Source organism: Artemia franciscana, chromosome 18 (assembly GCF_032884065.1).
Source record: "Artemia franciscana chromosome 18, ASM3288406v1, whole genome shotgun sequence".
NCBI lineage: Eukaryota > Metazoa > Arthropoda > Branchiopoda > Anostraca > Artemiidae > Artemia > Artemia franciscana.
In genome coordinates, this window is record NC_088880.1 from 27271446 (window position 1) to 27297495 (window position 26050).

The 26050-nt window shown below is 37.6% G+C and overlaps 2 protein-coding genes across 3 annotated transcripts in view; one reads left to right on the forward strand and one right to left on the reverse strand.

Moving 5' to 3' along the window:
- LOC136038827 (brain tumor protein-like) overlaps positions 1-26050 on the reverse strand; it is a 456036-nt gene that overhangs the window by 219436 nt on the left and 210550 nt on the right. The gene's annotated exons all lie outside the window — the stretch shown is intronic.
- LOC136038825 (melanization protease 1-like) lies at positions 9595-24787 on the forward strand. The gene is made up of 4 exons (XM_065722226.1): positions 9595-9769; positions 15285-15541; positions 21244-21515; positions 24481-24787. The coding sequence occupies exons 1-4, from the start codon at positions 9627-9629 to the stop codon at positions 24655-24657; spliced, it is 849 nt and encodes a 282-aa protein (XP_065578298.1). The 5' UTR covers positions 9595-9626; the 3' UTR covers positions 24658-24787.

Genomic DNA, 26050 nt, shown 5'->3' on the forward strand with positions numbered 1-26050 from the left:
ACCCTCGTAAATACCTCGTTCTTTACACTAAATCGTAAGTTTTGTCCCAATTCTTTAAGAATGACCCCTGAATCAGAAAGGCCGTAGAATAAATAGTTGAAATTACTAAAAATACTATAGCGTAAAGAGCGAGGTATTTATCTCCTCCTAAATACCTCGCTCTTTATGCTAAAGTATTTTTAGAACCCCTCATATGCGTAATAATCTCTGTTCGTTTTAAGTATCATTGCTACTCTTTACTTTCAATTGAAAAAACTTTTCCATGTTTATTTTTTCATTGTTTTTTTTTATAGTAATTTTAGAAAATCCTGCGCCCTTTTCATTGAATTTCTGTTCCCCCATGACATATTTCCCCAAGGAAAGATCCACCCACATAGCCCCCCCCCCCCTCAACCCCACCCCCAAAACCAAAAAAAAACTGAAAACGAGTGTACACTTCCCAATAACCATTATTATACGTAAACACTGGTCAAAATTTGTAACTTGCAGCCCCTCCCCCAGGGACTGTGGGGGAGTAAGTCATTCCCAAAGACATAGTTACTATGGTTTTTGACTATGCGGAACAAAATGGAGAAACACATGTCCATGACAACATGTTTGTAAGTCCTAATTGTATTTTAGATTCCGATGACATTTTTGCATCAGTACGATATTAAAGAAAAAATAGCAAGATTTTTTCAACTGAAATTAAGTGCAACATCAATGCTTTAAACGAACGAAAATTATTACGTATATGAGGGGGTTTGCCCCCTCCTCAATACCTTCTCACTAAAATGTTTTAGTTTTTTCAAGATTCTGTTTGCTCTAAATAAACTGCCCCTCTCTTTCAGGATTCGTTCTTAAAGTATTGGGACAAAAAGGTAAACTTTAGCTTAAAGAGCGAATTTTGTATAGGAGTTGGTGCAATTCCCCTCAGTAAATTTCCCCTGAAAAATTCATCCCCCAGAAACAACGGTCTCCACAGAAAATTTTCTCCGTGGAAAACTCACCCAGTAGAAAATTCACCCCTCCAAAAAAAGTGAGTATACTTCCCAAACTGGCGGTTCTGGTCTCTATTGCGCCTGGGGCAAAATAGCCCTCCCCCCCCCCGGTCTCGCACAAAATTTTCGGGAATGAATTTATTGATAGTTTATTTTTTCATTATTTTTAATTTATTATTGAAATAATTTAATTATTATTGATTATTTTCATTTGATTATTTTAACTATTGTTGTTTTTTAATTATTAATTATTTCTTTTTATTTTATTAATTATTCTCAGTCATTAACTGCACCCTCTACTTTATTTTAATAAAAATAAGATTTCAAAAATAATAAAACCGTTATAACCGAAAGATTATTTATTTGAAATTTTGCGCCCCTAAAACTTCTAGTTTATTACTCCAAATTCAAAAACAGAAAAATGAATTAAACATTTTTGCGCTGGAGAAAACATATGAGGTTTTGCGGCCACGCGAGAGTCCACGTGACTAGACTTTACGTCCAGTTACAAATTCAAATTCAAATTCATTTTATTTAAAAAACATTCGACGGACAGAGCCGATTATTAGTTTTTATTGTCATACACACACAAAAATTCGTCGACAAGTCAAAATTAACATTCACAAAATTAATAATATATACAATTAACAATAATAATTGTCACATACACACGAAAATAAGTCAACAAATATACACAAAATTATAATAATACAATTAACAACAATAATCCGGATTAAAAAGTCGATCCAGCATTAAACAACTTAACAAACGAGGGCACAAAACTAAGCTCATAACGAGCATGTGACACAGTCACAGGTTGAAGTTTTGGTACAGGCTCTGCAACGGCCCTGAGTGGCCTTACCCGTGCCGGTTGATGTTGGGGAGGAAGGATATTTCGGTGTATAGGGCTGGACAAAATTTTATTACCAAAGGATAGGGCTAGTTTTAAACGACGAGATTGAAGGGTTTGAAGTTGAAACTGATTAAGGAGGGATATGTACGGTATTTTTGGGGCTTTTGAGATTACTAGGAGGGCACGGTATTGCACCCTCTCAACCCGGTCCGACTGTTCCCTAGTCAGCCCGAAATGCCATACAGGGCAACAGTATTCAAGTGTGGAACGTATAAAAGAGAAATAGATGCGTAGGAGGTGTGGTGCAGGGATTCCATGGCGAGCCAACAACTTTAGAGACCTGATGGCCAAATTAGCTTTTTTTAACATGCCATCAACATGTTTATTCCACTTCAGATCTGAAGTGATATGAACACCGAGCAGTTTAATTTCGGTCACGTGACTGGCGCTGGGAATAGGTGGATTAAAAACTGGCGCAGATTTAAAAAAAGAAAATGTTAAAATTACAGATTTATCAAAGTTGACAGTCATTTTGTCCACCTTTGCCTCTTGACATATATCTTTCATTAATGAACCTGCTCTGCTTGGTAGGTTTTTCCGACAACATTCAATGAGCGACAGATCGTCGACATACTTCCAGCGATCGTCCAGTGTTGTTGCCAAATCATTTATTATGACAAGAAACAAAAGTGGTCCCAAGAGGGTACCTTGGGGAACTCCACAAAAAATGGGCAGTGGGTCGGAGTAGGTGGACTTATATTTTGTCCGTTGACATCTACCAGAAAGAAAACTAGCAATTAAACGTACAAGGAATGAATCTACACCTAGTCCAAGAAGTTTTTTTACAAGAATTTTGTGGCAAATTAAATCAAAAGCTTTTCTTAGATCTATTGCAATAAGATTAATCCAAGAATCTGGTTCATCGAGTTTTTGCAAAATACTGTCAATTATACTTACTAAGTAATGAGATGTAGATGTGTTTGGCATATTTCCAAACTGCCTTGGATCAATTTTGTCCAGAATACGGTCTTTCAGCCATGCTGCAACAAAACTTTCATACACTTTGCTAAAAATGGGTGTCATAGTGATCGGTCGGACACCCGAAAAATCATTGGGCGCATCTTTTTTTGGTATTGGTGTAATGAACCCATTTTTCCAAATTGATGGATACTCACCTGTTTTTGTCACCTGATTAAAAAGGAGTGTTAGGGGGCCACTAAGATAATCTGGAAATGCTTTGATGAGATCAATGGGAATATCTACAGGGGTAATACTTGTTCTTTTAAGCCTTTTTAATTTGAAAAACACCTGGGACTCTGATATCAAAGGGAAATCAAAAGACTCAGGCGGAGGGGTGGGTATTCCCACGCTCAGCAAAGGCGGGAGGGATTGCACAATGTTACCCAGATGTTTATTAAGGGAGTTGGCTGTTACGACGTCATCTTCATCAATGCCAAAATCGACTCCTTTTTCCACCTTGCCCGTCATCCTTTTGATTCGGTTGTACCACTGGCTTGGTTTGGACTCGAACAGATGATTAACTTTACGTTCTACATATTTGTTCGCGTGTTTTCGAGTGACTTTTCTTAGTTTGTTTTTCAACCTGTTGGCTTGTTGGGTATTACCATGACGGAAAAGCCATCTCTTTTCCATTACTATTTTCTTAACTTCTTGTGTAATATATGGTCGATCTGACGAGAAACGTTTTGTTGACTTCTCAGGAAAACAGGCCTTGTAATTATGAAGCAAAGCTTCTTGGAAAATAGTAGCTTTTTCGTTGCTACTTTTAGCATCTTGGAATTTTTCCCATTTCTCGCAGCTTAACCATTGGCCAAAAGTCAGAAGTCCCTCACTTGTGATTGGTCGACTGATAGTTACAGTTGTAGTGTAATCGATTTTAATGGAACAGGTGGGGTTAAGTTCAAGAGAAAGTGGTAACTTCCTCCAATTGGAGCCCCGGTCGTAGGTATGTTGTAAAATTCGTGCATATTTGTGGAAATTCGGTCAAGGGAGGTGCCACCTTTGGTTGTGGGAAAATTGACGAGCTGCTTCAGGCCGATTCCGGCGTCCAGGTGATGGAGCTTTAATTCATTGGCATCGCCCATCATGAAAATTCCGCATGATGGGTATTTGCCCAAAACAAAATCCGAACTGAGTTGTAGCTTTTCTACGAATGCTTGGCGTATTCACTCGTCTGACCCGGCGAGTAATAATACACGCAGAGAGCAATACCAGTGAATTTCCGGGGGAGACGTCGTGGTTTTAGAATGACCCACATTATTTCGTCGTACTCAGTTAAAAAAGGGACATCAAGTCTAGCTGCTTTAAAAATTTCATGGGCATAAATAAGAACTCCGCCACCTTTTTTCCCCAGTGGATGGTCATCAGGTCGTATTTTTATAAACTCATCAAAACCACCTATTTTCAGGAGTTCTGGGTTTTGTCGATGAACTTCAGAAACCATTAGGACAGATGCCTTTGTTCCCTGAGCTAGACTTTCTAACTCAGCCACTTTATCAAAATTTAAACTTTCAGCATTTGCGTAAATAAACCTAGGGAAGGAAAAAACATCAGAATTATAATACTTTACCTTAATGGTGTTTGATGTTCTTGTTGTAGGTCTTTGTAAGAATATGTTATTTCCCTGGTGGGTGAGGCTGTCATCAGGATTACCCATACCAAACAGGGGCTCAAATTTATTCAGTACTGGAATTTCGGCTGAAACGAAAGAAATTGTGTCCTCGCCATTGGGGGCTGTGAGGGTGGACAGGAAGGGGGAGGTACGGGGATTTGAAAAACTGTCGGGGGGCTCGGGGACGTTATCTTTTGTGGGGGGTAGAAAAGTTGATGCTGCTGAGGTAGCGGATCCGGGAAAAACATTCCGACCGACCGAGAAGGCGCAACACACGCTTGGTTGGGGGTATGTTGATGTACGGGAGGGATTGTTGGTAAGGGGGGCCACGGAGGTCCGCAAAAGGTGTAATCGCGATGTTTTTGAATTCGTAACCCCCGTCCAATTAAGTTTTTTGATGCCGGGTTCGGATCCAGAAAAGTATTTTCCTGTCGATTGGTGTGACTGGAGCTACGTCTTTTTGATGTACCGCAACACGCATGCGCGAAAACACATTCTTTTTCCGTACATGATAAAACACAACATAAATCAACGTGGTCAAAATTACACTCATTATTACTGCAAGTTTTCGAAATAAAGCGCGGACATATATGTAAAAAACGACACTTTTTTCTGTGCTTACAGAAACCACTTTCATTAAAATACCGACATATCTTGTTAAATTTGGGAGCCTCTTTCACAAAAAACCTGCATATAATATTACATCCTTTACTGGTTAAGGGCTTGCGCTTAACTTTTTGTTGCACTATTTTCTCGAAAACAATTAACGGTTCATCTTCAGTCGGTTGAATGTTACGAAACTTATTCTCGTCAGTTCACCTTACGTCAGCTAATTTAACACTTTCCTGAATCTCGTTATCGAGGATCATTCTCACACTGCATGCACTTTTTACGTCACTTAATGAGTTACAAATCTGATTGCTCGGGCCTTGTATAGAATTATTCATTTCAGAGCTAAAGGGAGACGAGCGTAATTTCACGGGTGGCATGGGTGAAAGGATTCCCAACTGATTTAACTGCATCATTAGGGTGTCAATAGTTGTTGTTTTTTCGTCAGTTAAGTTCTGAAGGTTACGTAAATCAGATTGGAGTGATTCGTGGGCATTTCTTAAGGGTAATAGTTCATTTTGAATAGCTGAGAGTTGATTCTCAAGAACGGAACATCTGTTAGTTAAAGCTGAGACTTCATTAACGTATTCAGAACAATTCGTGCATGGAGTTTTATCCTCACTGCTGGGCCTAGTTACTGTCTTAGTTTTGGGATTAGAATTCCTTGGTGTGACTATGGGTGTGTTTTTGCCAAAGGATCTAGGTCTAGGGCACGCTTGTGGCGTAACTTTGAACGGAATTTTCATACCGCTAGTAAATGAAGGTGAAGTGGGGAAGTCACAATTTAAGCACAACCATACCAGTAGTTTTTCTCTTGCTCCAAGCGTGATCCTTGCACACTTAGGATGCCACCATTGACTGCATTTGGTGCACTGAACTGTCCCACTAGTTGCTGGGTTTCTACACTCAGGGCAGTAATATTTAGTCATAACTAACTTGGAAAAAACTAGGTGCTGTGTACTAGGCTGATTGGGAGGAGGACTACCTCGAACCCGACCAACTCGTCTTCACCCGGGGTAAAAACCACAGAAATTCTCTACCTGCTGTGCGGAGATTCAATATCCAAAATAATCCTCAAGTTCATATTTTTAAAACGAAAATCATAGATTAGATACACAAATGTCAAACAACGCCACTGCGTGTAAATAAAATTGAAAATATAATTTTGACAGCACCTCTCCGCACGCAAGTCAGATGAAGACTTACGTCCTTTACGTCCAGATATTACGTTATTAAATTTATACTAATAATATCTTGAGTCCTTGCTCATTCCCCGAGCTGAAGAAAATTTTGCTCTGCTGAAATCGTATGTCATAAGATTGGCCTTTCGTTTAATAAGCGTAAAAGTAAAATGCTTGTGTTTGATCACCACTCTCAACATCCCTCCATTGCTTCTGTTCGGCTCAGTAATCAAGTTTGTATTGCTTTCAGTACTGTTTATTTTACTTGTCTTCTCCTTCAGATTGCGTCAAACCTTAAATTGATTCGTTTGGCTGTTTTTCAGCATTTGTGGAAAAGTGCGCCGTACCTACTTGCTTCTTGTTGGAAGTACATTTCTGTTTAACCGTTTTTTACTTGCGTGCCTTTATAATGTTTTGCTATCCCACATATTCTGTTGTTATCACCCTTATGATCAATCCTATCGGAACGGGATAAAAAGCTCTCCGTACTTATTATCATTAATATAATAAGCGTACTTTAATCTCCTACCTTGGACCAGAAATTCCAGAGTAACCAAAAAATACAGAACTACATTACAGAGATCTTACCTTAGACCTTAGTTCCTCCTGTGCCCCTGGAGGCACCTAGGGCATCCAAGAAATGTCTCCCGTCATCTCGGTGGTGTGCGACAGCTAGTACTTCTTCCCATTCGGACTGTAGGGAGTCTTCTTGATCCTTCTGGTTGCCAGAAGAGAATGGAGTTTTGCAAGCAATTTCTGCCTAACCTGATTACATGCCTAAAATAACATGCAAAGAATCATTTCTTATACTCTGGGTCCAGTTTATAAATAGGGTTCTTCTGAGGCAAGTGTTTTCGAATGATTGTATATTTTTTTCTCTTGTTGATGATTGAGGTGCCAGGTGTCAAATCTGTAAGGCAGCACTGACAGATCATTGCTTTGGAACAGTCGTAGCTTTACCCTCAAAGAGTAATTTTGAGAATTCCAAACTCGTCTGAGATGATCAAAGTTTTGTTTAATTTGAATTGAACCTTTAAACAATCTATTAGTAGTTTTCGACCACATCAATGTGCTTTCATGCAGATTTATACTTGAAATAGCCACAAAAAGATTCATCGAGTTGTGAAAGAACTTCGAGTTCTAAACTTTCTCATTGTCATGCATTTCTTACACTTAATAGTCAAGTGAATAGTAAAGGGAAAAGCTAGAAAAAAACTTCTTAAACAAAGGAATGGTTAGGACACTTTATGGTGACCGTGGTGACTGACATTAAAATATTGGCTTAACACATTTTTTTAGTGTTTAATTTTCAGCGCCCTCCTAGGGGCTAAATTTAAAGAAATAATATGGCAAAAAAGGAGGTACTTCAGCACTTCCTCGTAAAAAAAGTAATTTTCCTTGTTGTTCAAGGTAGGGGACTGCAATTACCGTGTATGGAGTTTTTGAGCATGGTGAATCCAAAGGTGCATTTTTATTTCTAATAATCAGTTCTCCTAAAACTTTAAAATTCAAGAAGCAAAAATAATGAAATTACACTTTCTTATAAGAAGTCTTATCCTTATATCATCGCGGCTAATAAATTGCAACAATTACACTAACGTCCGTAAATTACAATAACTACACATAATAACTTGTTTAAATGTCTTATATTTAATACATAAATTTCATAAAGGATAATATTTCCTAAATAATTGAATTTTCATCAAGAATTCCTTAAGGATACCAACGATAATATACCCGATAGACTCTTTATTTGACTTTTCAGTAAATATTTCGTATATTTTCAACTGCCTTTTCTTCCGTTCTTTCGTCCATTGGCAGCAACATTTGGTATACTTGCCACAGCAGTGGTTGGCCGATTTTAAGTTCTCTTAAATAGGCTTATTCTCTGAGATAGGATTGACTGATCTGCTCCAAGTGGTCACTTTTCTTCTTGTTTGGTAAAAACAGCACGATTCCATTTTCTTTTACAAGCAGCTACATTCAACCGATAGAGAAGCTTGCTTGATAGCAATGGAACAATTGTCTGAATCATGATTCTATCAACTCGCAGTGTTTCAATGCAAGCCTCTAGAACAAGATGTACGTCGTCCATTTTATTTTGTTGTTTGAATGTCCATGGATTTTTTTGCCGTCATACCGATGTTGGCATATATCACCGTCAGTATTATTTTAGCCCTATATAAATTCAATATCGTCAAAATATTTGGTCACCTTGTCAGGTAGCTGAACTAAGTTGTCATAAAGACCTTCACCTTCTTTTCCAAGTGCATAAAAAACAGCTTCAGAAATAGGGGAGGCAATTTGATAAATTGCACATTGAGCAAATAACATGTAAAAATCATGGTTTGGATCAAGTGAACTCTTAGACTTTATTTGTTTTTCAATAAAGTCTTTCAATAACGACGGTAAGAGGATCTGTAGTTCTGTATTTTTTGGTTACTCTGGAATTTCTGGTCCAAGGTAGGGGATTAAAGTACGCTTATGATATTAATGATAATAAGTACGGAGAGCTTTTTATCCCGTTCCGATAGGATTGATCATAAGGGTGATAACAACAGAATATGTGGGATAGCAAAACATTATAAAGGCAAGCAAGTAAAAAACGGTTAAACAAAAATGTACTTCCAACAAGGAGCCAGTAGGTACGGCGCACTTTTCCACAAATGCTGAAAAACAGCCAAACGAATCAATTTAAGGTTTGACGCAATCGGAAGGAGAAGACAAGTAAAATAAACAGTACTGAAAGCGATACAAACTTGATTACTGAGCCGAACAGAAGCAATGGAGGGATGTTGAGAGTGGTGATCAAACACAAGCATTTCACTTTTTGCTTATTAAACGAAAGGCCAATCTTATGACATACGATTTCAGCAGAACAAAATTTTCTTCACCTCGGGGAATGTGCTAGGACTCAAGATATTATTAGCATAAATTTAATAAAGTAATATCTGGACGTAAAGTCTAGTCACGTGGACTCTCGCGCGACCGCAAAACCTCATATATTTTCTCCAGCGCAAAAATGTTCAATTTATTTATCTGTTTTTGAATTTGGAGTAATAAACATATGAACAGATGAACTTAGCTTACGTTGTGACTCAACAACACTATTATTGTATAAAGGAGGAGAGCTAATAGACCCCATCCTAATGCCTTCATATACATGAATTAATACTGCAGGCCTATTAATCGGAAAAGATGACCCAGTGAGGAAATACAATGAAAGAAAGCACACAAATAGTGAAAACTAAAGATTAAAAAAAACTCTTTTCTTTGCCTGATTAACAATTGTGACAAATGATCAGTATAAAATGTTATTTTGTTTTCCAGTTTGTGGACATAGCCTAGTTGACAATGCCGATGACCGATTAATGCGAATAATCGGAGGTAAAGAAGTGACCCGACACCAGTACCCATGGATGGTTTTATTTCATTATGTCGGAGTTAATGGCCACTGTGGAGGAAGCTTAATTCATCATAGATATGTGCTAACGGCAGCACATTGCGATCTGGAGTAAGTTCATGTTACGAATATTTTACAGACGATAAGATCACTTTTGTTTTCACTATGGTCTTAGCATAGAATTAAGGACCTTAAGTAAATGGCGTTTATCAGCCCTATTTCGAATAGTGGCTTTTAAGAAGCAACTAGCTGCCTATTATTCTAAATTTTACAGAATCAAGTATAATCCATGCTTGCTTTTTTCGTTTAACCCATAGGCTCTCAAGATTTTCAGGCCAGCCACCCACCACACTTTGATCTACCCCATACGTGAGCACCCTGATAAAAATAATTTTAACAGTCTTGCTTAGAGTACCAAAAAGCTAAAAACAAGCAACAAACTCAGGTTAATATTGATAATCAAATTGCAAACTTTGTTTCAAATAAATTACAATTATTATAAAAGACTGTAATCAATCGGCTACTTTTAATATGATGAGAGAAGTGTTTTTTTTTTTATTACAAAGTTCGGGGAAATGAGGAGACATATTTTTGATACAGCTACTCTGAATTCTTTTCTGCCATCGAGTCTTCCACGGTACTTCATTGATGCTGGGGCAAAAATTCTGTTTCCCTTAAATACTTAGTTGCAGATGGGAATAGTGTTTAGATGGGAATTAGTTGTACATAGGGAATTTTCACTGCATGGACAATTAAGAAAATACCTCTATAGTTTTTGCAGGCAGTCTTGTTCCCTTTTTGTGGACTGGAAGGAGGAATGAGATTTTCCAGTCTTTCGGAAAATCCTTTGTCGTCTAAACTTGTACAAACAGATCGGTTAGACCGCATCACGGAGTTGGCAAGGCATTGCCCATTTCATTAGGAATTCCATCCTCTCCTGGTGTCCTGCTACTCTAAATAAACTGAAGGACACTTTTCTTTCAGCGAAAGACAAGTGTTGAAAGGGTTTTTTCCACAGCTTCTTTTAGCAATTTAAACATTTTCTTGCTATTATGATTTTTGGACGTATTCTCGAGTTCATTTGCAATATTTGACCAGTACAGTTCTCGGTCCTGTTTGACTGATAGTTCAACTGCTTTTCCGGCTGCTGCACCACCAACGAGGGGGCGTTTCTTTTCGACTAATTTTACGGTGCGGTCAGAAATCCAGATTCATTCTTTCGGTTAGTGTGGTCAAAGACTTCTTCGGCTAAGTTATGGATAGTAGCTTTAATCTGTGCCCATTCCTGGTCAACGTCAGACAAATGGTTTAGGACTTCAAATCGGTTGCTGAGCTTCAGCTGAAACTCTTAATTATGGACAACTTAATTTAGCCACGTTAAAGCGGTTTGCTCTTTTCTGTTGCCATTGTCTGTTTAGACGATGACGGACTCTACATACAAGTAGATAGCGGTGAGATCCATTGAAAATCCGTATCAGCTCCTCTACATACTCTGGCATCTAGCAGGAACTTCTGTAACGCATACTTACTAAAACCTGACCGATCTGAGGTTTTGTTCTGCCGTCGTTCGAGCGCCATGTAACGAGGTGCAGTGTCTTGTGTTCAAATAAAGTGTTAGTAGCACAGACTTTATGCTCCCTTTTTGGAGCATACACGAAAACAGTGGTTATGTGGCTTATGCGGCCTCTGAGTCTGATTGTCGCGATACGAGATGAAACTGGCTCCAAGGTTGCCTCAGAGCTTGCAGTAGGAGCATCAACAAAGAATCTAACACCGTGTTGGCCCGAGTCATCAGTGGGGCCTGAGGTGTAGAAATAGAATTGATGTTGAGCCTTTTGGACAGAACATCAATTATTTGCGTTTCAAATACGCACCAAATATTAACCCAATACTTGGGGACGTCAATTATTTGTGTTTCAGATACGCACCAAATATTGACCCAGTACTTTAGGAGCTCCCGTGTAAGGAGTAGCTGTGTAGATTCCAGCTTGCAACTTCGAATATTCCGCATGAAGATGCTTAATTGGTCGGGCAGCTTACATACCTGTCAAACCACGCATCCCCCAATACCTGTCCATCGTCAGTTACCGCGAACACCATGGTAGTGTTATGCTGCAACTGCTCTTCTATATCCATTAATGTTCCAAAGGTTCCCCAGGCCCTTGGCATCCCAGTAGGATTGAGGCAACCCTTTGTTGAGGCCGTAGTCCATAAAAACTGGATCCACCGGCTTGCCGCAGTTGTCCTCCTTTAGAGGATCATCCCATGAGGATGTTCTGCTTAACCATATAATTAAACCCAATGTTGGTAGAAGGTTTATAGTTTACGGGGCGTGTCCAAATACTAGTAAGCTCTACTGAGTGTACATCAGAGTGGGCTTCTTCCTCCTCCACCGGCATTTACAACCCACGGATGAGGATGCCTCAACTTATATTATGGACCCCCAGGGACTAGGTCCCCCTCCCTTGGTCAGCGCCTTCTATTCAATGGAGGTACCCTAAATATCTGTAGGGTGTTCCAATATTAGCCACCTGGGGACGGGCTATATATATATATATATATATATATATATATATATATATATATATATATATATATATATATATATATATATATATATATATATATATCGTTACGCGCCATATTAGTTACGCACCATTGTAGTTGTGTCCCTGTGTCCCACCTGTGAATATAGATAGATTTATATATGTGTTTCAAACTACGTAAAAATTGCGAATATACAACATTCTTGGCTTTCACACTACTAGGAGCTTTCCGTTTCCAATTGCCAGCAATTGATCTGAAAATGTTTGACCAGAGTCATCGTTTTGCAATCGGACACGCATATTTGTAGTTAATTTTAATATTTTTACGTGTGCCCATAAATTAAAATTTTTCAGGCAAGCATTCATTTCGTCTGCAGGAGTTAAACTACGTAAAAATTGCGAATATACAACATTCTTGGCTTTCCCATTGTCTGTGCATATACAAAGCCGTATGTACTAATAATGACGTCATATGCAAACGCTCTTTTTACAAACAAACAAACATGCATACACACAACTCGTTTTTATATAGATAGATAGATAGATAGATAGATACAATACAAATTAACTGCGTAAAACTTGCGAATATACAACATTCTTCGCTGTCCAATTGTCGCTGCATATAAATAGATTGTCAGGTTTGCCGACCCTCGAACATGCAACGTACAATTGTCCATGGGAAAAACAATCAGTATTAAGATTTATACCACATTTTTCTAATGATTGACCTTGAGCTTTGTTAATGGTGATTGCAAATGCTAATCGAATCGGGAATTGCAATCTTTTAAATTGAAAAGGCAGATCCGTTGGAATCATGGGAATGCGAGGAATAAGAACAGCCTCTCCCTCAAAAGGCCCTGTCAAGATTGTGGCCTCTATTAGGTTTTCCATTGTTTTTTTTTACGGCAAGTCGCGTGCCATTGCAAAGCTTTGGTGGGTTGATATTTCTTAAAAGTATTATTGGTGCGCCTATTTTTAGTTGTAGCACGTGTGGTGGAAACCCTGAAAGATCTATGGAATTTAAAAATTCAGATGGCTAATTAACCGCTTCATTTGGTTCCAAAACTGTGTCGACTGACTTGTAAAGGACTGCCTGGTCTCGAATCTTGGTCAAAACAATATTGTTGATTTCGTGGACGTCTATATTTTTGGGTGCGAGAATCGCTCTTTCACTTAGCCATTTATTATTTTTATAATTTTTTAGAATATTCGGAAATACTTTTTCAATCAATTCATTTTTGGACGTCACTAAATTACAGAAATCAGCAGGTAGTTGTATACGTCCTGAAATTGAGTCTACTGGGAGCTTTCCGTTTCCAATTGCCAGCAATTGATCTGAAAATGTTTGACCAGAGTCATCGTTTTGCAATCGGACACGCATATTTGTAGTTAATTTTAATATTTTTACGTGTGCCCATAAATTAGAATTTTTCAGGCAAGCATTCATTTCATCTGCAGGAGTTGATCTAGGTATTATAGGTAATGTTTGCCTGAAATCTCCCGCAAGCAATATTAATGTGCTGCCAAAGGGTTTCGACTTGCCTCTCAAATCTTTCAAGCATTGATCCAGAGCCTCGAGCGATTTTTTGTGTGCCATTGTGCACTCATCCCAAATAATAAGTTTGCATTGCTGCAATACTTTACCCATCCCAGATGATCTGGAAATATTGCACGTGGGAGTTTCTGTAGAATGCAAATTTAGAGGCAATTTCAAAGCGGAATGAGCAGTTCTTCCAGCAGGCAGCAATGTTGCGGCTATTCCGGACGACGCAATTACCAACGTTATATCATTTTTTGATCGAATTGATGCCAGAATCAGTTTTATCACAAACGTTTTACCAGTACCTCCTGGCGCATCCAAAAAGAAAATTTCTCCAACGTTGTTATCGACACAATGCATTATCGTATGATAAATGTTTTTTTGTTCCGACGTTAACTTGGAAATGTTATTTTGTACATACGACAATAGATCACTCGTACTGTAACTTTGTTCACGATCCAATTCTACACATGTCGAAACAGCAATTTTACAATTAGAAATTTCTCTTTCAACGGTCTTCTTACAATTAAAAATTTGTCTTTGAACGATATTCTTAAATACCTGTGTCCTGGTCGTCATTTATATTCCCTGTGTCCCGGCCGTCATTTGTGTCCCGGTATCCCAGTCTGTAATTTCTCTTTGAGTGTCCCGGTCGTTATTTATATTCCCTCTGTCCCGGTCGTCATTTGTGTCCCGGTCTGTAATTTCTCTTTGAGTGTTTTTTCTTTTTAGTATTTTTTAGTTTTTTACATTTTTTCTTTTTTCAGTTTTCTTTTTCTTCTTTATTTTTCAGTTTCACTATGAAATACATATCGCCGAACCTTTGTTTTTTTAACTAAAATCTGGTAGGCATTGATGACCTTATCCAAGTCAAAATCCCAAACCCAATCATCATCGCTATCATTTTCAGTTTTGATATGTTTTGACTCTCGCTGTCCAGGTGGATCTTCATCTAACTGCGCGGTTTTGCGTTCTTTAGCCTCAAGCCTGTTTCCTTGCTGTTCTTTTGATTCCTCGGCACGCTTTCTTTTCTGACTTTCTCTATCAGCAGCAAGTTTTTTGGCATAGACTCTTTGAGCATCTTCATCGGCTTTTGCCATTGTAAGTTCATCAGTCATTTTAAACTTAAACATTAATAGATTTCTACGTGAACATATATGTCTTAAATATCTTTAATGACGTCACCGTCATAGCAAAAATGACGACAACTAACTTCATGACGTCAGTCGACACAGAAACATGACGTCACCTGACAGACAGACACACAGACAGACAACTTATTTTTATATATATAGATATATATATATATATATATATATATATATATATATATATATATATATATATATATATATATATGTACATATATATATATATATATATATATGTATATCTTTTCCCAAATGCAAAGTGGGTAAATTTCCCTCAAAATGCAATATCCCCAGAAGCGATAGTTGAATTATAAAAGAGCGTAAAAAAGTCAGTGAATAGAGCATAATGAGCAAAGCTTTAATTTTAGCTGAATTGTATTACTTTTTAGAGTACCAGCTTATGCACATCTAGGTGTCCACAATGTGAAGAATGCATATTCTTCTAACTCAGAATTGATTAAAGTCAAACGATTCATCCATTACCGTAAGAAAAATCAGGCTGTTAGACCTCCAGATGAATACGTACGCAGAAATGATATAGCACTAGTTGAACTGGACAGACCAGTCAGATTCAGCGATCGAATTCTTCCGATTTGTTTGGGAGCCTTCCAAAATAAAACAAAAATAAGGAATTTCACCGTTGCAGGTAAACTTTGTCTATAGCTAGTGCATAACAATGTATTCTAGGCTTACTCAATGAACTTGAATAAATTAGTTATTTTATATTGCGTTTATGTGGCCAACTTGAGTGAAAACATATTCTACATCGCATTTTAAGGATAAGCAGACTAAGCCATGTAGACCTTAAAGGGGACAACAAACTCTTAGAATAAACTTTATTCATCTCATTTCTTTTTTTTTGTTCCACTTGGATATTCTAGGACGTGTAGACACGGCTAAGGGAGTCTCTGTTAAGAATATAAAATAAGGAGATAAACTAATCTGTATTTATTTATGACATCCAATTTTTTTTTTAATAACAAAAAGTAGCTTTCTTTTTAGACATGGCCATGAAATGATATGAACACGTTGACAGAATATTCAACACTTTCCCAAAGTTTAAACAATAGTCCAATACTTTAGCTCAAAAATTAAAACCAGTTTAAAAACTGAAAAATAAAATTCGAAATAATCTTACATAAGCAATGATACAACTATGACAAGGCTATACAACACAGTATTTGACAATTTATTTCATGATATAGCAACATGAATCTATATTCCTCACCCCCCCCCCCTGATAAAAAACAAAAATCATGAAATTAAGTTACTCTCCTTTGATTTCCACATCGACAGCATGCACACAATTTTATTCTTACTTACTTAATCCTCACGCTGGGGTGGCGTCGAGAGCGTCGGCAGCCTTCTCTACGTAGGGTGGTCAGCAACAAGGGCTTCTACGTCAGGCAGCGAAATTACAACCTGTTCTAGGAATTTCCGAAAACTGTCATTCCACCAGAACTTAGGCCCAGAACCGTTTCTAGAGTTGGTGGTACCCGGGTAAAAATTAATTACAGGGATCCCTTCCCGACTAGATTATAAAGAGAAAAAGCAGAATCAAAGTGAAAAATTTAATCAAAATGGGAAAGCCCCCAGCCTCTGTGGCCACTATCCACCGCGCTCGGGGAACTGCGCTGGTGGCCTCCCCCCCCCCCTTTTGAACGAGTCTGACTGGGCCTTCCTCTTGGCCAGCCACTACTTCAAATACACAAACAACCTGAGCCGTAGAGTAGGCAGGCATCCATTAAAGATGTCCGAATCAGTGAAGTGTCCACTGGGCTCCCTAGTATTACAAGGATAAGATTGACGGTGGTGGACAACTGCAGCTACAGGCCAAGTCACAGCTCCGTGTAGTAGGATCAAACAAACTGAGGCTCCAAGGATCTTCATTATGGTGGCTCAGTTGATCATTGTTTTCTCCCAAATATGGCTGAGCCAACCAAAATAGCAAAAGCCTTGGCCACGCGGGAAACAACTTTATGGTCGATACAGCCGTCTAACGATATACTCAAACCAAGATAAGTGAAGTGGTTAACCATTTCGAATTGGTTCCCAGCGGTCGAATAATTTGATTTGTCGGTGCCAGACTTTGGCTGCACTACAGCGACTTTAGTCTCTTCCAGTTAATGAACGGTTCAGTCCTAGAAGCCTCTTCCTGAAGGGCGTTCCGAGCCATGAGTAGCTGTGACAGAATTGGCAAAAAGTGATATATTGTCAGCAAAGTCATAATCAGTGACCACTCTGTCCCTGTGCATTAGTCCAAAGCTGAGCTTTCCGTTCATACAAGTCATAACATGGTCTTCAATACAGTTGAATAGCTCAGGAGCAACTGATCAATATTTTCTTACTTCCTTTTTTATTGGAAAGGACGTGCTGTGTCTACCGTTTACTTGCACGCAGCCCTCAGTCAATAAATGCATGACCCTGAGTAGGTGGAAGTGTTTTGACTGGAGGCCAGTATTTGAAAGAATATTCCATAGGGAGCCTCGAACAATAGAGTCAAATGCTAACTTGAAATCGGCATAAGCAATGAAGCCTGTTGGCAGAACTTGTTCGCCTTCTGAATGATTTGCCTTACGGAGAATATATTTTCTGTCATTGATCGAACAGGCATAAAACTAGCCTGCTCTAAGCTTTCGTCGAAGGTGTGCAAAATATCCCTGGAAGAGCACATAGAAAAGAAGTTGCCTGGTGCTAAGAGGATTAATATCCACATAAATTTAGAGACCTCCTTGGAAACTTTTGCAGGAGTCGCTACAGATGGAGAGAGAGGGATTGCTTTCAGTAGATATAAGAAGTGTTCATTCCACCTTGAAAGGTAGGATACTATGTCTTCAAGGACCACTAAGTCCGCAAATGGTACGTTTTCAATTGGTTGACAATGCTGACCAGTGAGGTCAAGCAAGTCTTTGGACGCTGCTGTAACGTTCTTCCTCGTGGCAACTTCTTGTAGCTTATCTGCATTAGTGTCAACGCATGACTTGAGATCTCCTCAATTTATTCCTGACACCGTTAAGATGTCGATAAGTCTTCATATGCCCCTGCAGTCTTGCATGCTTTCGGAATGTGATGGTATCCACAGTATTTTGTAACAGCCATTTCTTTTTAATCTGAACTTGTATGCCGAGAGATTTCCTATCTGCGTCGGTAACTTCAATTTAAACGAGTGCTATATGACTTCAATGTCCAAAGGCTGGGACAGGCTTTCAAGACGGTTCTTAATTTCGATTGCGTATCACTCTTTGGTCGCAGGAGTATCAAGACTGCAGAGGCTTAGAATCGTAATGCGCTAATCAGCCTTTTAGGGTTTCAACTTCAGACAAATTTTTGCAACATTACTAAGTTCATCACCACGAAAGGAGCAGCAGTTAGAAATTAAAGACCTCCACCGCCATGTGATTATGATATAATTAATCATTTTCTTTGTGACTCCATCGTTACTAGACTTGGTGTGCTGGTGAATTTAAGGTCTTTCGAAAATTACGCTGGAGATAAGAGGCTAATGAGCTCTGCAAAGCTAAAGCAGACAGTTTCCATTGTCATTAGTTACGTCTGGGGTAACATATCCCATGACGTATTTCCGGATGCCTGTGGGATAATTAACGGTAGCGTTGAAGTCCCCAAAAAGAAGCAGTATATCGTGGGGAGAGGCAAAATATATCACTTGCGTAAGGTGTGTATTGAACTGGCTCATAAAATCGGCGTCAGCCTTTTTTGTTAGCGCATAACACACAACTACGAAGAGCCATCCATGATGGTGTTTCAGGCAGGCTGAGAATAGACACCCTGATATTAAATTTTGAGATTTAGAAGCGCTTTTATAGTTCTGTAATGAAGAACCAGCTCTCCTTGTGTTGCCAGTGGCCGACCAAACAAGACCATTGTGGTCGCTGATGAATTTATCACCTTTTCTACCAAATAAGAGGGCCAGCAATAGCAACAGAATAATGCTCGAGTTCATTTTCGAGAAGTAATTGATCGCCTGAATATTTCGAAGTCAGAATATTGCAAGTGGCAATTTTCATACCACTCTTTTCAAGGAGGTTCAATCTTTGGGTGGTCCGGCCACAGTTGTGAGGATATCTGGGGACATTCTGGGCTCGGCATCGGAAATTGGAGTCTTGATTGACGCTATTTGTTGCAAGAAAACTTTCCTTGCCCAAGCAAATCCAGGGGACAGGGTGCAAGCCTTTTTTCCAGCCCTCCTCACTTTATCTTGACTTGGGACGGACAATCGTGACCAGATGGTGCACAACAGGTTGGGGGCAAGGTGAGTTTGGAGAGGCTGTTGTCAATTAATCTGGGTCCTACGCCCTTCCGCAGTTGTCCACCTAAAGAGGATCCTCCCCTGATGGTGTTCTGCTTCACCATGCAATTTTAAATCATCGCTGGGAGAAGGTTTGTAGCTCAGGTGACGCGTCCACATGCTGGTGGATCCTGCTGAGTGTAAATCCAATGGGCTTTCTTCCTCCTACAACTGCATTTACAGCCCCCGGTTGAGTGTGCCCCAGTTTCTATTATAGACCTCCATGTACTAGGTCCCCCTTGGTTCGCATCTCCTACTCAATGGAGGTACCCAACATATCTGTAGGACGTTACCCCATCCACAGCCCGGGGACGCGCTGAGTGGCCTGGGGGAGGCCCCTACTGAGAAGGTAACTCATTAGGCATAATTTTATTAAGTTTAATTTTTATTATTATTTTTCTGTCTTCCCTCACCATTTTTTTTCTTTTCTTCTCATTATAAACCTAAAATGTCATATAACACAGAATTCTGTAATTAAAATCACAACGACTATTCTGAGTAATATTTGTGTCCCCCCCCCAAATAAAAACGAGTTACTTTTCTTTCTTTGTGACTGTATTAACATATTTGAAGACCTGAATGATTGTTCTTTTAAAGTCGTCTGTAGGATCCCTGGAACTCCAGTGTAAGCACCTTCAAGAAATTTAATTTTTAAATGAGAAAAGTGCTGACAACCAGCCGAAATTTGTTCCACATCCTCAACTCCTGTGTTGCATGGCGAGTAACACTTGTCATAGGCCAGTCGTTTTGTTCATTTATTTTCTATTCTTCTTTTTTTGTTATTAAAAAAGCGGGCATATTAAATATATTAAAACGATCTGACATAAAGTCACATAGTGATTATAATTTAAAATAAACACGAATTACGATCGGTGAATAAAAGAGACCCCAAAGGAACAAAAATTAAAATGAGCTATCACATAAAATATAAAAATAATTGTGCTATGGATAAACTGATGAATCGTAAAACAAACAGAAATTGCCGCGAATCACAGTAGGGTCACTGCTAATGACCCTCTGAAAGCCAGAACATAGGCCTATTTACACTTCACAGAAAATAAAATACATCTTACACGGTTTCACTTTTACCATTACAACATTAAAAAGCAAAAAAAAATCAAACATTAAATCTAGTAAAATTTTAAATCACACTTTCTTTCTTTTGAAAAAATTCCTTTTAGATGTATATAAAATCATCTGTTAAATCATGTAGCGAGTCGGCAATCCAATAGGAATTTAGGAATATAGTAATATTTACCATAGGAATTTTGCCTTCCGAATCGAAGAAAAATAAATACTCCATTAGACTTTGAAATGCTTAGGACGAGCAGCAGTTGTAATTTACGATGACTTTGTAGACTTGTAAGATTTCCAAAGTTATTTTTTGCTCCTTTGGTATACGAGAAGGCCTAGGATCATCCATAGATTCTAGGCAACAATATCCTTTAGACATTATACAAGGGGATACAATTCATACACCGACAACCCAAGTTTTTACAGACTCACAAGCAGTCCATCAGTGACTAAAAATTGGTATCATTGTCAAAAATAACCCATGAAGTCTCAATGAACCTTGACCTGAGGAAGGTTAACTAGTTCTGAATAAATTTCAAGGTAGTCAAGGCAAAAGTAGGAGACCTATTTAATATATTCTTCGACCTGAAAAAAGAAAACTCAGGAAATAATTTGATAGACTATCTAATTCTACAAAAGAATGCACGAAGTAAAAAAAAAGAGAAAATGCTGTCGATCAGACGCTTTACTGTTGTGACACGTGTTTGAATGCACGTTTGTGTCGATACAGTTCCAGCAAGACTATGCATTTCGTTTTTTTTAGTGTATTTTTATTGCTGTTATTGACCTCTTCTGCTAGTTAATAGTATATTTCATGCTTGTTTTTGGCCAGAAAAGTAAATCAGTTTCTTTACAATTGAAGTTCATGGAATGCTTTCTTTTTCGGTATATGTTATGAAGTAAAATGGTTAGTACGGTCTATAGACGTATAATAAGTCGTATACATTTTGTCAAATACTTTTTTATAGGTTGGGGTCATTTGGAGAATCCAATCCGAGGATTTGGAGGAATGGATACAGCTGAATTGAACGCCCAAGATTCTACCCCAAGTACCCACCCATTCTTGTGGTTTCTTTATTTTCTGGTTCCCCAGCTATTCGACAGTTTCCCCAGTTTCATCCCAGTTTCTCCAGTTCTGCGTCATGTCGATGTTGCTCTTTTAAATGATGCTTGTGGAAATTTGGACAGAACCAAGCAAATTTGCGCGGGATCTGAAAAAGAAGAAAAAGACACATGCCAGGTTTATTTTTCGTTTAGTAATATTTAAGAAATTCCCGACCAGATAATTTTAGATTCTTCCGACTATGATAGAAATAAAAATGAAAAAAACAACGCTTGATATTAAACAGCATTTGCGTTTAATTAGACAGCATCTGCCATCTAGCATTTACCCAAAATAAAACAAAACAACAACACTAGACACATAAGTCTTACAACGCCATTAACGCTGTAAAAATGCAAAACAAGAGAAGATAACACGGGAATTAGTGAAGACAGAGAGAAATGCAGTGAGTGTCATTAAGGCGGATATTTCGGTTATATATGCAACAGTCATTATCAGCGAAATACAATATAAAATAAATAAAAAGGAAACAAACTTACTCCAAAAATCTCATTAGTAAACCAAAGTTTATAACTAAACTCATAGAATACGTTTCTCAGCTTCCTTGCCTCTCATGTGAGGTAAGGAGTCTCAGCTTCCTTACCTCACAGAGGTTCAACGAAGATTAACTCTTCAAAAATTTCCTCGTTGTCTTTCTTATTTTGTATGATAGGAAAGCAGTATGGTTTTCGTCGATATTTCTTTAAAGAATACTATGCGAAAAGTTATAAGAGCTGAATACTGTAGATACTTTTTACTAGCTCGAATTTTTCCGTTTTCTATGTCTCTGATCTGAAAAAGAAGAAAAAGACGGATGCCAGGTTTTTTTTTCCTTTAGTAATATTTAAGACCTTCCCGACCAGATAAATTTCAGATCCTTCCGACTATAATAGAAATAACAATGAAAAAACAACGCTTGATTTCAAACACCATTTGCGTTTACTTAGACAGCAACTGTATTCTGGCATTTACCAAAAATACAAACAAAACAATAAAACTATACACATAAGTCTTACAACGCCATTAAAGCTGTAAAAAAAAAGGAAAAAAAATGCAAAACAAGAGGAGATAACACAAGAATTAGTGAAGACAGTGAGAAAAACAGTGAATGTAATCTAAGCAGATATTTCGGCTATATATGCAACAGTCATTATCAGCGAAATGCTAAATAAAATAAAAAAGGAAACAAACTTATTCCAAAAATACATTTCTTAACTTCCTTACCTCACATGTGAGGTAAGGAGACTCAGCTTCCTTACCTCACATAGGCTCAACAAAGATTCACTCTTCACAAATTTCCTTGTTGTTCTCTCTTATTTTGTATGATAGGAACGCAGTATGGTCTTCGTCAGTCTTTCTGTAAAGAATACTATGCGAAAAGTTATAAAAGCTGATAACTCTAGACACGTTTTACTAGCTCGAATTGTTCCTTTGTCTATATATCGCAAATAGATTGGTGAGGGTAGAGCCTCACGACATATACAAAGAGTATGGGTTCACACCAATGAAAATGCTACATAATCTATGATTTCGAAGCAAAATGGATATGCTGAAATAGGGCTTCACCAAGTTCTGTTCCCGAGGAGATAAATAGTCAGTTCCAAAACAGTTACGTTCGTAAAAATGTATTTGCCGCAGAAATTTCTCCAGAAAGCTTTTTATTATAACTTTTCCTATTATATTTGGGCTTCTTTAGCTCGTTAAAGCTAGGGTTTGCACACAGGACTTTTAACCACATCTGGAAAAGTCCCCACCCCCACCATCCTCTAAGACGGCCAGAATTAGGAAGAAAAAGAAATGCTCAGAAAATGAGATACGAATTATTCAGGAAAGTAGTAATGTAACCTACAGCAGTCGAATAGTCGTAGTCATAGCCAAAGCCCCCCCCCCCAGCAGAAAATTTCTCCTTCCCCCGGATAGCCCTTCCCCTCCTATGGAAAATTCCCCCACATACAAAATATCAGCCGGCACAGAGAAAGTACAAAAATAAATACCTCAAAATATTGATCAGATGTCCTAAGGGGTAACAAAAGGACCAGATATCAACAGCAATTTTAAGACAGGGGCCGGCTTGTCTCCAATCACTTTTGACTTATAGAACGGACTAGAACTCTCAGTGTTCGACCGAATGAGTATTCTGCGAAGTGTCTACGACAATGAGGAGAAAATTGGGGATGAGGAAGAACAGCCCCCTCCTATTTAGAATAAATCATGCTAACTTTGGGGTTTGATGTAACTCTTTACTTTCATAATAACAGAATACATCACAAATATTCCCAGAAGTCAAGTGGAATTAAATATCAATTTCTACATCCACATCCCCTCTTCCTTACGGCTAATTCTGTATTTACCTGAAGGCTCAATGACAAAAGTTTCTGCTTGAAAATATTTTTTAGATCTGTTGTTTTTTACCCAAGGTTTAAACGGAATATATTTCCAACTATGTTTCATTTTATTACTAAAACGTTTAGACAAATATCAAGATTGCGATACTACTGTTTTGGCTGTCAAACCAGTGTTTAAACGCCAAATTACACTGCTGATGCTGATGATTAATAAACAGCTAAATATGTCTTTGAGACACATCCATATATAATATTCGGAGCAGCATAGTTAGTTTTCACTAAAGCTCATTTGAACGTTCTAGTTAAAACCGTTTAAATTTCGTAATGTCATTCGATAGTCAAATTTGAGTCAAAGTGGACAAACAATTGAATGTCAGGTCAACCGTGAAACTCACCTGAACTTATACGCATTAAGCTAAGATAGACTACAGAAAGAACATAGGTTTACGAAATCATTGCATCTTTTCTTTTATACTACTAACAAAGGCTGCTTACCAGGTATTTTAAGCATATTTTACCATCATCAAATGTGTTGTGTGTTGCCACCATTAAATTTTTGTGTTGCCTCCATTAAATATGTTCTGCATTGCCACCATCAAATTGGTTGTGGCTAAATGTGTTTCCACCATACAGATTTGTCTGATGTTTATCTGCTTGCACCTTTGCAAAGTATTTTCTTTAATTATCTAGAATCTTTAATCTGAAAACATTTTGTCATAATTCTCCAGACCCATTCAATCCCTTGTCCTTTGTTTTAGGGAGATTCTGGTGGTCCACTTATGATGAAGTTTGATCAACGTTACTACATTGCTGGCATTACAAGCAGAAATGGTGGTGAAAAATGTGGCGAGGGGGTAATATGTACCCGAGTTTCATTTTATTTACCTTGGATAGAAGGAATTGTTAAAGTAAAACCTAGTAAAGTTAAAAACTGATTTAAGCTGCTTACTAGATCAGTATTTCCAGGGACAACTTTTTTTTTTTGAAGTGCTAGATTGCAACTCAAATAAATCCAGATTATAAAAGCACAACCATATATCACAAGGCCATATCCAGGGCAGGGTTTACCCCCCCCCCCCCCCTTCATCGAAATTTTTATCAGAAAATATTTTTAAGAAATCATAAAACATATATTGATATAGAAGTTCTTTCCAAGGACCGTACAAGACGCAACTAGTTTTCAATAAAACCCATAAAACGCAATAGTTGTTAGATTTTTACAGTTAGAGGAGGGAGAAAGGGGGCATTTCCAAAATATTGCAAATAGTCACTTATTAATGACTATGTATATTACTATGACTATGATTATTAATCATATTAATTAATGACTATTAGTTAATGACTATAACTTCAATTAATGAGCTTTCAGCAATTAATATTATTATATATCAAATAAGCAGTTTAATTCTATTAGTTCTTTCTAAGGACAGTACAAGACGCATCTAGTTTTCAAAAAAACACAAAAAACACATTGGCTTTTAGATTTTTACAGTTAGAGGAGGAGGAAAGGGGGTATTTCCAAAATATTGCAAATAGTCACTTATTAATGACTATGTATATTACTATGACTATGATTATTAATCATATTAATTAATGACTATTAGTTAATGACTATAACTTCAATTAATGAGCTTTCAGCAATTAATATTATTATATATCAAATAAGCAGTTTAATTCTATTAGTTCTTTCTAAGGACAGTACAAGACGCATCTAGTTTTCAAAAAAACACAAAAAACACATTGGCTTTTAGATTTTTACAGTTAGAGGAGGAGGAAAGGGGGTATTTGCCAAAGTATTGCTCATAGTTATTTTTGTTCGTTCTATGTTTGATTTTGATATTGAGTTTAAGTTTTACTAGTTTTAAGAATCATTTATTCATTTACCTAAGCACCTATTTCATTTTTGTTTGCTATAATTGCTTATTTAATTTCCGTTCGTTTGGTTTCATTTATTATTAAATAGTAATTTCTTGTCATTTGGATTTTGAATTGTTGCAAAAATATATATATCTGCTTGTCTTATGTTTAATATGGTTCTTCACTTTATTTAAAAAAAAACTTTTGAAGAGTTTTTTAAATGAAATATTAGAAAGAAGAGACTCTTAAATAAGATTTTGAATTGCTGTAATTTCCTGAAGTCAAAATTATAATATGCTAAATAGGTTATTTTCATTAGTCTCTTCCAGTCCTCAAGAATATTAGAGATTTTTTTTTTCGTCTACGTTTTGAAAAATTCAAGCAAACTGTTAAAACACATTTAATTTTTAGTGAAACGAAAATGACACAGAAGGCTTCAGAAGGTTTACGGCTAGGGAAAGGAGAGTAGCC